Here is a 14,864-nt window from a genome sequence, read left to right as displayed (position 1 = left end):
CATACCTATCTATCTACCTACCTACCTACTTATTCATTTTCTCGTATGAAAATGCTTTCTTATTTTCAGTTCAGCTTTCTAGCTGAATTTGGTAAACTTTTGATTTTTTTGTTTTTGATCAAAATTTAATTTTTAAAATTTTTCCAGTCTGCTAATTCAAATGACTTTTTTTCATTTCAAAAATACTTTTCAAATATTTTTGTTTGGTGGTTTATTTTGTTGAAATATTTATAATCAAGGTTGTACAATGTACATCTTTTAATTCATTTTCAAATCTAATTTTTTTCTTTTCGAATTAGATAACTATCTGCTTTTTCAACGTTTTACATTTTTCAACAGCAAGTACATACTTACATTAACTGCTTTTTGGTTTTTTTTTTTTATCAAAAAACATCAAGATGTAGTCATTTAAAAATTTAAAAATGTACCTATATTTTAACAAATTTTTTAGTTTTGAAAATTTTTTGAGTTTTTTTTTGTGCTTTAGACCGGTATACTTTCAATTTTTTTTCAGTTTTTAAAACAAAAACTCTTTTTTTTAATAGATACTTCGTAAGGTTTTGATTTTTTTTCAAATTTTCTATGTTTTTCATTTTATTTTATGTTTTTTTGTGTTCATTTTCAATTTTCAGGATTGTAAAAACTAAACGCAGAAATAATTTACATAGAAATTGGATTTCGTCATTTTTTAGGAAATTTTTTCCTCTTTTCACGAAAAAAGCAATGACAAATCCAGTCATTTGAAAGCGCATTTTTATTACAGATGTATTACGAACCGCTATCTGTGTTAAAACAAGCAAAACTCCAGGTACGTTTCTTTCTCGCAGATATGGAAAGCCGAAAGATAGAACTTTTGGCTTCAGCTTTTTGCTTCTAAATATTAGGTATAAAGCTTTTAGCTTCAGCTTAAGGCTTTTCAAATTTGTAAAGCTTTCTAATGACTAGCTTCATAGCTTCCAAAAATCCTTTGATTTCGGCTTTAAGCTTTCAGCTTTCGACTTTTGGCTTTTCAAATTTTGTTCAAATGAGAAGAATTGAGAGGGAACTTACAATTAAGAGTACAACAAAAAAGCGAAAAAACTGAAGAAAGGGAAACGTTAGAAAATAACTGAAACTGAAACTGAACCAGATAATAAATATGCAAAAAATCCCAACTAGCTGAAAAATGAAGCTTTTGGTCAGCTTCTAGCTTTTTAATAAGAAATCATACAGCTTTGGCTAGCTTTCCATCCCTGCTTTCTCCAATTCCGGTTGCTTTCCCTCACTCGTACGGTTTTATGATTTTACAACTAAGAACATACCTACTTTTCAAAACATCTCACCCCTTTTAAAATACCGCATTGCACCACACGAGAGATAAATTTAATCGAAAAAATTGAGAAAAAAACAACCACTTTTTAAGTAATAGCTGAACTTTTAAAAGTAGAGCAGCGATTTGAATAAGAAGTACAAAAATGATGCGACACACTCGAAGCAAATCGCAACTTAATTACGAAACTTTTAGTAGGTACCTAGACGATAAAAAATGAGAACTCACATAGGAAAACATCATGGTTAAAAACCACTAATTCTAAATAAACCCGTTTCCGAAAGAATTGGAATCTTATCCAAAGATGTCAACTTGAATAGGTTGAAAAATTCTAAAAGAAAAATAGTTCTTTACAGAAACCCATAAAATTATAGGCAGTTTGCGTTTTAGTCTTATATAAAGAGCACCAATAGCGACTTCAGACAATTTGAACAGGTGTGTCAATTTTCAAAATTATGAAACGAGGTTGTAAAATTTCCACTCCACCTCCCCCAAAATTCTCATTCTGGCCCAACAATGTCTTAAAAATTAAAGTAAGAAAAATAAACAAGGTTCGCCGGACTTGGCAAAAAAGTTCTCGTGGTAGTATATAGTGTATAAGGTAATTTATAGATAGCTCTGTGTGGCGGGCTCTATACATATGATTTTTGAGAATTAAAATGTTAAAGAATTGAAAGTAGACTTTGAAGTTTGAAAATTCATCGCCCTGCAAAAGTAAACTAAAGAAAAAAAAGTTGCATCAAAAATACAAAATTGAGAAAAGTTACCTGTTTTCTTCAGTGGAAAATGAAATAATTATACGTCTATGGGAATTATTGTAAATTAGTTTTTTCATTTCAAAATATTAAAATGCCTAGAAAATATAATTTTTTCAAAAAATTTAAATATATTGGATTGGACCAAAATGTTTTTAAAAATTTCACGCGTTGTTTTTTTTCGGGAGAATGTCATTGTTCCCTCGGAATTTTCCTAGTAAATCGAAAATTTATTTTTTTGCTTGAATGTTTGTTTCTCATCTCTTCACATTTCGTGTAAGTTTTACTTCAAGTTTTATTATTATTTTTTTTAATGTTCAAATCAGTCAGTCAGATCGTTTTACATTTGCTTGTCTGTTGTGAAATATAATTTATCAAAATCCATAATTTTTGAAAAAGATTCTTGTCCAAATGAATAATGACACCAATAAGCAAGAAGTTTACTCGTATTTCTCTAAAATACACCGCTAGCGGCAGAATAATAAAAGAGAAATTTATCGATTTATTGATAATATTACACAGTAAAATTTTAAAATAGTAGGTATAGTATAAAAAATAAATATGTTTTTGTAATCCTTAAATTTATATCACAGTCATTATGTTTCTTTGAGATTTGCGCTGTTCAGTGAACTCGTATCTATCAACTATGACCATCTGACTTGATCATCTTGCGCTTTAGCTGCGGAAAAAGAGAAAAAAAATCATCAGTTGTTATTAAAACTAATTACCAACTTGATAAATTTACTTATAGGTAACTTCTATCTGATGCTTTTTACCTTGCACGAAATAAATGCATAGAAAAATCGTAAAGCTGAAAACCAACGTCATGGTTGTAATCAATATGGATAGTTGATGTCTTTCGCAGCAACATTCCACCGGTTTCATATGTTTCGGAATTTTTCTTTCCATTCCATTGACTAATGTAAAATGTGTCGATGATGCTAGAGACTCGGTATCGTAATTTTTCCCATTCGAAGTAACATATTCGTGATGTGGAGTAACGTTATCGAATTTGAATGCTGCTAAATTGGCTGCCGTCAGCAACAGCGTGTTTGAATTGGCACTCTGTGGTGAAATAAAATCATAAAATCGTATTAAATATATATTTTTAATAATATTTTCAATGTGTTTACAGCAAAAGATTAGGCATAAATGTTCACATTTGGTAACTTTGTTTGGTGTAGTGATATTCAAATTGAAATCTCGAAATGGTAAATTTGTTTCAGTTCAGGCGCCAAAATCAAATCTAAGCATGGGTTTCATGGAGTGACCATAAATATTCAATTCAACCTTAGTTTAGACTTTGGTTCAAATACGAGTAGGTATGTTTATTTGGTAATATTTTTTGGTGTAAAAAAACGTTACCAAATGTGAATATTTTTCGTACCCCAACGAAAAAGATATAAGACGTTTTATTGATATTATATTTTTGCTCTTGTGATTATTCTACTGATCTACTCGAATCCTCATTTATCAAAAAAATGTAAATTGAAATCATTTTCAATTAGATAGTTATTAGTTGATTTTTGAAAAAAATTAATAACGTACTTTTGAGCTAGATTTGCTGGATGTGGTTGACGATGAAGATGAATTCATTTTTTCATTCGTTGGCGATGGCAGTGCTATAATTAAATTTGACGGATATATCGTTCCATGTTTTAGGAGATTTTCTACCGTAATTTCATTCATGCTTTCTGGTTTCACTAACGTTGGTCGTGGTATAATCCATGGCATAAGAGCAGTGTTACTGTTGTTGTCCAAATTACCTTCGTAATTGTTCTGAAACAAAAAATAAAAAATCATGAGAAGCTGCGGTGGGGAGATTTTCTAAAAATTCAGTGATCTAATTGTTAGTTGAATAGACGAAATTATAAGTACATAATATTCTTTCTCTCCCCTTCGAGGAATATCGATGCAATTTTACATACACTTGAATTGAAATCATTGCATAACCTTGTCTTGTGAGGAGTAATTGAATGAATATGAAAAAAATCCCCCAAATTGTTAAAATAGCAGTTCAGATGGGCTCTCAAGTAATTAATGAGAAGTTCACACTTTGGTGTTTGGATTTGAATTATTATTCAGTATCAGTAGAGTAAGTTATCTAAAGTTCACCAATGAAAATCGTTATAATATGTACCATTGTACCTATATTATAATATGTACTGTGATTTTAAAGTGCATTAACTGTAGGTTTTTTGTGAAGTTGGAATTTTCCACCTCCCACCCGCTAAAGTTGTTATCTCAGATGGGAAAATAATTCTCATTTTTAATTTTTCTCCTATCTGCAAAAAAAGTGATGCCACTCAAGTTTTAAAACATGAAAAAAAAATTACCAAAAAAAATCAATTCATCAAAATTTGTTGTTTCTGCCTTTAAAGTTTTCTAAATATGTAATCCCATTCTGAAGAAAAAATTTTCTCCGATCCTCCGGTCCTTCAAACCATATTGGCTCCCTAAAGAGAAGCCCCAAAAAGTTGAAAAAATCACAAAAAGTGAGAATAAATCAGAATCAGGGAAATTTTTAAAAATTTCATTTCTACATTGGAATTATTGTTCTACATTACCCACTTTTCAAGAAAAAACTTTCATTGGACCTCCAAATGATGTTGGTCTTCTTGTGTGGAGCCCTCTAAATTTGGAAAAAATAAAAAAATATAAAAAATTGATGTCTGCAGAAATTTTTTGAAAACTTTTCAATTTGCAGAATATTTCTAAATGAACACTTTTTCAAGAAAAACCCTCCCTTGGTTCTCCAAATGATGTTGGCCCTCTCGTATAAAGCCCCCAGAGTTTAAAAATATCAAAAAAAAATCTAAAAATTGATGTCTGCAGGTACTATAAATTTGAAAATTTTTCATCTATGTTCTAAACCTGTCTTTTTTCACTTGGGGGGGGGGATGTTAATTCTTGAAATTTGTAAGTCCATAATTTTTTGTACCACCTCCTCACCATAAACTACCAAAAAGAATTGATTTTCGCCTTATCTGTTTAAAAACTCCTCTTTTTGTTCCAGAAGTCCGGTTTTTTTGACAAACTTGCTTATAAGGTTCTGTTTTTTTTTTCTGCCAAAGCCCAAGTAAAAAAGTGTCAAAAAGCGTCAACTTTTGGCAAAATAGTCAAACAGTCCTGTTCTTGCCAAGATTTCCTATAAAACCACTGCTTTTGCCAAAATTGTCCAAAAATTTCAGTTTTTTCTCAAAATTGTCGGAGAGAGCTGGTCAACTTTCGGCTTTTGAAGAAAAGTTGTAATTTTGATAAAACAGTCAAATAATCAGAATTCTTGCTAAAACTGTTCATAAATATTTCACTTTTTTGCCAAAACGTCCAAGAAGCATTGACTTTTGCTTTGCATGCTCAAAAAGTCTTGTTTTTGTTTCAAATTTTGCCAAACGGACCAAATCCAAAGAATTAAAAAAAAAAAACAAAAAAAAAACATGAACATAAACATAAAAATATATAATTATTTTATATTTTTTGAAGAAGGGGACGTGTTCCACTCGTGAAAATTCCAACTTTTCGGATTTTAATATTTTGATGGTGGGGGGGGGCTCTTGACATGGCTTATTTTTACCAAATGGTTGGAGAAAGTTTTCTCATGAAACCCGACATCTTTAGAGCATCAACAAATATTTTATTACAAGTAATTATAAATAAGAGCTCTCCTTTCTATTTACAAGTTAGTCGTAGGTGGCGATAGGGGGCTAAAATTGATACATGAGTTGATTTTACTCAAGTATATGGACTCGACTGAGGTGCTGGAACTAGAAAGTTCACAACTTTAAATATTTCCTCTGATAAGTATTTCGATTTTTTCATATTTTGTAAAATTGAGGAGGATCACCGGCACCACTTATTTTTCATCGAGGGGACCAAAAATTGCATGGCCTTATTTTCTCACCTGAGGTAACAACTTTTGGAAGTGGAAGCGTACAAAAAATGAAAACAAATTTCACCGAATATAAAACCCTAACGTTGGTAGGTAGAGGTACGTTGCGTTGGGTGGTTTGAAAATTCTATAATGTAAGCATCCGCGTGCTTCGTTTATGCGAAATTCCTTCCATGTTAATTAAATTGCCTAACTAGTTCGCCTCAAAAACGATACCTACGTTTACAAAGAGTGTGAAATTACATGAAATTTTTGCCGGAACTGTCGTTCGTGTTCCCCAATAATGTGAAGGATTTTCAATTCCTCCACAAATGAATAATTTAAAAGAATTTTAATACGTTTCAATTTTTTTTTATTACGACGAAAATTTTTTGAAAAATAACTGAAAAATATGTAGGTAAGTATTGTGACTAAATTCATAAATGTGAAAAAATCTTTTTCATGAATAAAATATCAAACCACGCGTATTTTTTGTTTTAAAATTTCGATATTATTTATTTCCGGTGATCAATCGTATGCATAGAAAACAAACATCTTTCCCATATTAAGCGATAGAATTGGCGAGAAAAGAAATTAAAACTTGGCATTAACCAACATTCAGTTGTGGTGGGTCGATGTTATGTATATCTTCCTTTTTTTTTGTTTTTTTTTTTTTTGTTAATCAATTTTTACGTATAGTGTTATTAGGCACATCGAACATACGAGTAAATACTCGTACACCGCAGACGCGTCGAATGATGAAATTTTGTTGATCCATATTTTAATATCGATCACGCGTAGCCGTTTGTATGCTAATTCAAAGGTGGCGAAAAAAATTACATAAACGTATATGTAGGAAGTTGTATACATATGTAAAGGAGTGAAATCACCGTATGAAATAACTACTTAGGCTAATTAAATTTGCGATACTTATAAACATCCATACTTGTATATATGAAATCGTCGCAGACCTATTATCTTCCGCGTTTCAAATATTGTAATGTGTACAATATAATGTGATCATCGGTGATTTAGTAAACGAAAAAATTCGCTAGTGTAAAAATTTCGCTCGAGAATTATGAGGGCGTTTTCTCGACGATACTGTCGAGCTTGTGTGTGTTTTATCGAAGCGTTTTTTTTCTCTCCTTCTGTACTTTTAATTGATGGTTTGCGTCTGAGGAGTGAAATTCATTCGAGAGGGACGTCTCGGTACGGTATAGCGTAAACCGGATTATACAGAGAGACGAATTAATATAGCGTGCTATTGAAGTGCGGTATGGTATGTCAATGCTGCGGTGCACTTCCGTGCACCACAATCGCAGTATCGCAGCTTCTTCGGCTTTGGGTCAAGGGAAAATGCGATCCTTTTAGCGAGAAAATTTGTCTCGAAGTTTGTTTGCTCTCAGTTAGCTATGGTACACGACGCGCGATGACCGAAACTTACTGCTGGTGTAACTCGTCTAATTGGTGAATATCCGCGAATATTTTACGCGTAGGTAGCGATGGCTCACGTGTGTTGTGACTTCGGATGCGAGATTTTTGAATACAATGGGCTATAATGATTATAATTTGTATTGTTATTTTAGCGTCCATTTTTAAATGCACGAATAAAGACACCCACTAATTTAAAGATACACGTATTTACGTCGGTATTCTATTCGTTTTATTTATAATGATAATTTTTGTAGCCCGACGCATATACGTACGTAATAGGTACTTGCCATTTAAATGTTTGATTGATAAGAATTAATCAGTAGGTACGCTTGTCTAATGTCTGTACTACCGGTAACGTGAGCAAACTGATATACTATATGCTAAGGAGATGATCGGGCGCTCTCGTATATTTCAATGCCACAATTCGGCATATCTGCTCGATGTCGTACGCACGAGTTGCTATTATGATTGATTGATCCACTGATCGATCAGTCGATGAGATTCGCTTACGATGAAGGATGCGTAACACGGTGTCTCGAACGATGATAGCGTAACGAATTAACCAAATACGAAGGTAAAGTGTCGTTGAGTAAGCGCTAATCTACTGTTTGTGTTGAATGCTGAAATACACGATGGCCTATGGTGATCATAGAGATCTTCTTTTGTTCTCTTTCCCTCTCGTTTCATTCAACTGTTTAATTACATCGTGTTTATGGATGAATAATTTGGTGTGTTTTTTCGACAAGTGTTCTGTTGTGCAGATTTTTATGTTTTTTCATAAGATTTTTTTTCAATGAGTTGAATCTCTTACGCAGAAGTTCGATATTTTTTCTTAATTGAAAAAAGGGCGATTTTTTTAGGGCGTTTTACACCTAATTGCATTGAATAACTTTTAATCAAAATTTCAGTTTTGTAAACATCTGTGGAGATGTTACTAATTTTTATTACATACGGCTGAGGACATAACTTGACCATTGGCACACTGTCTACACATTGACCTTCCTTGATGACACTCAATAGGGGTTCTAAAATTATGAATTTGCAATATTATCACTATAGCATAAAAAATCGTGTTGTGATTGGCGGATGATCTGTATACATTCGTGAGTTAAGGCCAAACTATGCTGGCCCCGTGTAAAAAAAACCAGGTGTATACCACAGTAGTTTACTAGGTGTATACTATGTTGAATACTATGTTGAATACTATGTTGTATACAAGTCATCAATTGAAACACGTAAACCACTGGTATACCATGCAAATTACTACTGGTTTGGAAATGCAAGTCTAGCCCTTTGTATTGTTTTAAAAGGCTTGAAATGCACATTGTGTGCACAGAATAGCAAGAGTTGATGTTAAAATGCTACCTAAAAAATTTTTCAAAATAAAAAAATTTGTGCCCTGGGTGGGGATCGAACCTACGACCTCCCGAACTGCATTTAGTATTCCACTGCCCTAACCACTGGGCTACCATGTTCGGTGATGGAACTGCTGTTATAAGCGTTTATTTGTTTAGGAAATTTGGACTTAGCCAAATTTTGGTGATGTGATGATTTTTTTTTGATTTTTTTAATTTTTTTTTTGTAAAAATATTTTATTGGGTGACATTTTACACATGATACCAAATTGTACACTTTGTTTGCGGACGCTTATATGAGGATAGGTGATGTGAGATGTACATTTTTTCAGTGAAAATCAGGTGAAGGGATGGGAATGACATAAAATATAGTGTATCCTACTTGAATTTTTGAAAAAAATATGATCTGAAAACCTGAAAAACACCTGAAAACCTTGATAAAAAAATAATTTATGAATAATATTTCATTTTATACATAACCAGTACACAAGAAATATGTATTTTTCTGAATGGATAGCATTATTTAGTAATTTTAATGTTTTTTTTTATAAAGGTAGGCCAAATGTTTTGTTCTTGGGGCTTTTTATAACTTTAAAAAAATAAAATAAGTACCAAATTATATATATGAATTGAAATTTAAAATGTTATGTGCTTAAAAAACTTCAAAGTTGATGAAAATAATACCTCAAAAAAATTATGAATAACCTACAACGTTTGGACATAAATATCTTATCCTTTAGCAAAGTAAACAATGATTATTTTGTATTTGGTATAACCACAATAGGTAGGTAGTAAAATTTACTACCTTACATTTACTAGTGGTATTACTACATGGTTTTATTTTTTAGGTAGTAAAACATTGTCATAAGATGGTAAACCACTGGTAAATTTTACTATCCTTCATTTACCATTGATGTGCCATGTTGTTAAATTTACTAGATGGTAAACCAGTGGTAAACTTTCGCATTTACATTTTCAGGAAATTACATACCAGTAGTAAATTTTACCTTGTGCATTTACTAGTGGTATACCACAAGTTGATGGTATATTGACAGTAAACCAGTGATATACCACCTACTTTGTGGTAAACTTGTGGTATATATCTGGTTTTTTCTACACGGGGCGCTCAAGTAACTCTCTCTGTTATTCTCATCCTATTAAAAATATAAAAGAAACCGTTGAATTTGAAAATGTGTTCAGTTCTAACTAAGTAGAACTTTTATATGGAAATGGATAGCATTTCGTTTTGAAAAAATGTCATAAATATTCGTCTACAGTGAGGAAGGATTTTATTGAGTTGGAAAATACACATTTTATTTGAAAAAATGAAATAAAAGGTCGATAAATAGGTAATAACAGATACCCCCTCTTTTCTCCCTCCCTCAAATCATGATTGATAAATTAAAACTGGGATTTTTATGCAGAAATATGATGAAAATTTGTAATATTTCATGCAATTTTTTTACCCAAAATGTGCAAAAAATATGCAACAATTTCAGTTCGAGTGACGTATCCTTGAAAAGGATTTTTCAAGCTAAAAAACATGAAAACTATTAATTCAAATCAAAATGAACCCAAAGATCAAAAAATACACTTTTCTTTTTAAGAAATAAGCAAAACAAATCATTTACAAAATCATAAATTATTTCAGGAACAAATTTTCATGATAACATTTTAACAGTGTTGTGATTTTTTGACAGAAAATCCTTACAAATATCAATTTTATAACAAATTTTATTGGTAAGTATACAAAAAAAAAAAAAAAAAAAAAAATACCAAGGAATTCTCAAATATACAAAAATATTTAAAGTTCTCCAAAATGGCCGAAAATATAAAATTTCAGTTGCAAATAGCTTCGGTTGTAAGTGGCATAGAATTTTGAATTTTTTTTTCAAATTGTATGTACATTGAGAGGGTAATTGACAAATGATGTCAAAATCAGTGTTGCCACTTTCAAAACCCAAAAAAAATCGATTTAAAAACTTATATTTTAAATATAACCACGATGTTCACGAGTTAAAATTTTGAAAAAATTCTCAGTTTTAGTCCCTTTTATGTAGAATTAAGATATATCAGAAGATTAGCCGGGAATTTTTTTTCATTTTCGAGAAAAAAAATTTAAAGTTTTTCACTTATTGCAAAAATGACATAAAAAATCTAAAAAATGAAAATTTTTGCATTTTTGAGATATTTTACCATTGTGTAGACGTAAATGTGAAAAAATCCTCCCCCCCCAATTAGTCAACGAATTGACGAGAAACACCATTTTGACAACAATTACATAAATGTTGCTTTTAGTGCATTCAAAAATGTGATTGGCCGTTTCATCTGGGTAAGTCAAGAACAGTTTGCATGCACAACATTTAGGTATTTTCAATATTATTCAACTACTATTCATTGTATTTACAAATTTTTGTATGTTATAATTTAACTTTTTAAACATTGTGCCTAATTACTTACTACTATTTTTTCATCGTCTTTTTTCAATAGTTTAACACTGTACCTATGGGGGTTCTCCAAGTTCCCATGCTTGGGAAACAAATTGTCTTGAAAAGTATAATAGGGTACCCTGCCCAATTGACCGAATCACAAAAAAGTTGTGCTTTCAAAAAAAAAAATCATTTTGGAAAATGGAAGTTTTGAAAAAGTTCAAATACCTACTCAATTTCCAACAAAACAAATGAATATAAAAATTGGAATTTTTTTCAAAAATAGCCCAACAACATTGAGTAAAAAACACTAGTCAAAAGCACTTTTTGAAAATATTTTCAAAATATCTTTTTAAATTTTAGGTTCACTACCACTCTACCAATGTGACATCTTGGGTATTACATTATCGCTAATCCGAAAAGGTTTAAAATTGTTTAGGTAAGTAAACGAATCGAAAATCCTGGAAATATTTGTTCGTCCGAACAGGTAAATTTTACTCGAAGTACACGTGTTTGCAGTGAAGAAAAGAACATAAAACATAATGAGAACATTGACGAAACATATGTACCACACATCAGTACCTACATTCGAGCACAGGAAAAAAATTGGGTCGATGCGTGCGATCGATCGCATTGACCGAATCATCGGGTAAAACACAGCGCGCCACCGTCGGCAAGTATTGCATAATTTAATTGTGAAAAAAAGGAACATGATCGATCTTGAAATCAGGCATATTCGTGGAAGAAAGAAAGAACTAACCGATAATTAGAAACGTCTTCGTTGGACAAATAAAATATATAGGCGAATGTTCTTGAAAGACGAAGGTTCGTATACAAGCGAATCTCCCATAGTGATTACTACAAGTTCTCGGGCCCGTCAAAAAGTTGAAAAAATTATCACGATTTACTTGTATGTACGATACATGGCCTACGAGTAGCACATGTACCACATAATGTATCATGTATCCACATGTACACGAATAAAGTAAGCTGCTGATAGACTGAAGTGTACGCGAGTATATCATCACATAATGACTCACCTTTGATCGTACAAGATTTGCATGGTGGTTTTCGGATTCTACGGGTCAAGTTTGATGTACTAAGATCCATTGAAACCTCCCACACCCTTACCCTTAAAAAACAGGGAGGTGCAGTAGCCAAAAATTGGCATATATTTTCAGAATTTTTGCGAAGGTAAATTTCATGGTTTCACAAGTTTAGTATATCTGTCGAAATTTTGGCCAAACGGTGTTTTAATGTCAATTTTTGAATATTACGGATCCAAAATTATAAATTTAGATCCGGAGGAGGTTCCTGTATCTCTCTCTCGAAGGGGTCCAAATTTCAAACACTCCTCCCTCTTGGATCTTAAAAGCAATGTTATTTTTGAATTCAGCGGGGATGAATTATGAAAATGATCCCAAGAAAGGCCAGATAAGCAAATTTCGAAAAGGGGCCGGAACCCTCTGTGCCCCTCCCGTGAGGCTTGGCGAATGTCTCCAGTGCTTGAAAATTTTGTTTTGGGGGTCCTTGTACATCATACCAAGTTTCATACTTCTATCGCGATAATTATGCAGTTTATTTAAAGGTACCAAAAAAAATTACAGTTTGCCACACTGGACTATACTGACGATCCACTAAAGTACGTTTGAAATATTTGTTGCCTCAGGCGATCTGTACACGTGATTTTAGTTCCAGAGTTTGTATATATTTATTTTTTTTTCGCATTTAGTTACAAATACTGTCACGTATTTTTTATTAATATTATGCCGTTGAAGAAGGTTAAATCAGTTTATTGCTTTTATATTCCATTACCTTACCCTTTCATCGTGTACTCTCCCTTGTACCTCAGTGGTCGATGTGCCGATGGCTAAGAATACACGAATACGTGTAGTGGCGTTGGCCTAGTGCAGTGCAACGCAGGATGATAGTGTCGAAATTCACGCCGTTTAGAAATCTGTAGGTGTACATGGTATCCTTCACCGTGGCCTTGTTAATTAATGTACTGCTGTATCGGGTATAAATAATAAGCCAACGATGCGAAAGTAGTGGAATTTAGAGAAAAAATATTAGGTACTTGTTCGTGTGAAGAAGCGTGTGTATCAAAACATGGCGCTGTCTGTTTAAAAGTAAACTCGAGAAAAAAGACTTTAAAATGGTGAAATTTGTAAAAATCTGACGAATGAAATCATCTGATCTAATATAATTAATATGTTCCTAAAATGTCGAGAAATTCAGACATAATGATCAGATAACCACTCGTATCAATAAACCTACAAATCCAATTTCTGCATATCTTGGGGTTTACCATTTATAGGTACCTACCTACATACATACATACAACTACGTGATTGGTGCACGTAATTCATGAGGTTTATATGTAGAAGAGAAATTTAAAATGTGCTACAATTACGATTCAATTGATGGCAATTCCGGTTTTCCGGAGAATAGGATTGCGAAATTTTCGCACCATTCAGATACGATTGCAGACCTTTGAACCCGATTGAAGTGACGATCTGTATTAGACTTCATTGTTTTCAAGAATAATTCGGTTACGAGAGTGCCTGATATGTATTACGTATTAGTTCTGATGCTTATTAAAAGATAATTTTAGAGTTTGGACTTGGAATTAATTCCGCGGAAGATTACTTCGTGGCCCTCGAGTTGACGATTTCGGTCTTTAACCCGTGTTTACTGAGTACAATTTTTCTTCCTTGCGAAAATACACCCGGTTTGAAAATATGTACTCGCGTTTTAATTGACCCGCGGTCGTGTAGTAAGTATTTGAGATGGTTGTCTCTGGCTATTCAGTGGCTGACTGGATGGTTTATATGGGTTGGTTATCTACGTATATCTTGGTCGTTAAATCGTCTGATGTGTGTAGAAAAAATTCATTTCCATTTTGATCTACAAATTTTTTTTATTTAGATTTTCGTTTTTAATCTCATTAAAATGTTTCCTACGGTTTGGATCGTGTTAGTTTTTAAATAAAGACCTTTTTTTTAGAAGTAAGTATAACTATAACGATATCTAGCTATTTATAATTTGGAATTTTTTTCACGATCATAACGTGCGAAAACTTTCAGTTCAGTTAACTGTTAGATATATATATTATACTATTGTATAATATTGGGGTATCTCGATGATTCGATGGAATTATCATCAGAAATCGAATTTTTTCAAAAAGCAATAAAAAATGATGTTTTCTGACCGGATGGCCGGATCCGGCCCATGATGGTATGAGTAGATTTGGTATTCAGCACAGACATGTTTGACCAAAATTTGAGCTCCTGAAATTTATTGGGTGAGCAGATTTTACTGGGTTTTCAAATTTTCCAATAGCTTGAATTATAGCAACCAGATGGAAAGAAAATTCGATTTTTGATGATATGTATAATTTCACATCCACTCAAGTTCACATGGTGGGGAGAAACGGTCATTTTTTTTGAATTTACAGAAAATATGAGAAAACATGATAAAAAATTCTGTATCCTGACCGAATGGCCGGATCCGGCCAGTGATGGTATCAGTCGATCAGGCTTTGGCCAAAATTTGAGCCTCTGAAGTTGATACGGTCCCCATTTTTTGATTTCAAGCGTTCGTCAAAGATTGAAAAATCAATTTGAGCAGCCGAAAATTGAGGGAGGAGGGTTTTTTGAGGTCCGATCGAAGATTATCATGTTGGGTTATGGGGTTCTCTTGTTAGTATACAAA

At 32.4% G+C, this 14,864-nt stretch overlaps 1 protein-coding gene across 1 annotated transcript in view; it reads right to left on the bottom strand.

Annotated features, from left to right (window-relative positions):
• Positions 1-2,543: 2,543 nt before the first annotated feature.
• The window catches only part of LOC135836239 (uncharacterized), a 33,208-nt gene continuing 20,887 nt past the window's right edge, over positions 2,544-14,864 (bottom strand). Inside the window, exons 2-4 of the mRNA XM_065350941.1 lie at positions 3,613-3,843; positions 2,841-3,129; positions 2,544-2,743 (exon numbers count right to left, since the gene is read on the bottom strand). Of these exons, the coding sequence (XP_065207013.1) occupies positions 2,709-2,743; positions 2,841-3,129; positions 3,613-3,843 (555 nt within the window). The 3' untranslated portion in view covers positions 2,544-2,708. The remainder of the gene's footprint in view (positions 2,744-2,840; positions 3,130-3,612; positions 3,844-14,864) is intronic.

This window comes from Planococcus citri, chromosome 2 (genome assembly GCF_950023065.1).
Source record: "Planococcus citri chromosome 2, ihPlaCitr1.1, whole genome shotgun sequence".
Classification (NCBI taxonomy): domain Eukaryota; kingdom Metazoa; phylum Arthropoda; class Insecta; order Hemiptera; family Pseudococcidae; genus Planococcus; species Planococcus citri.
This window is presented reverse-complemented; position numbering and strand designations above follow the sequence as displayed.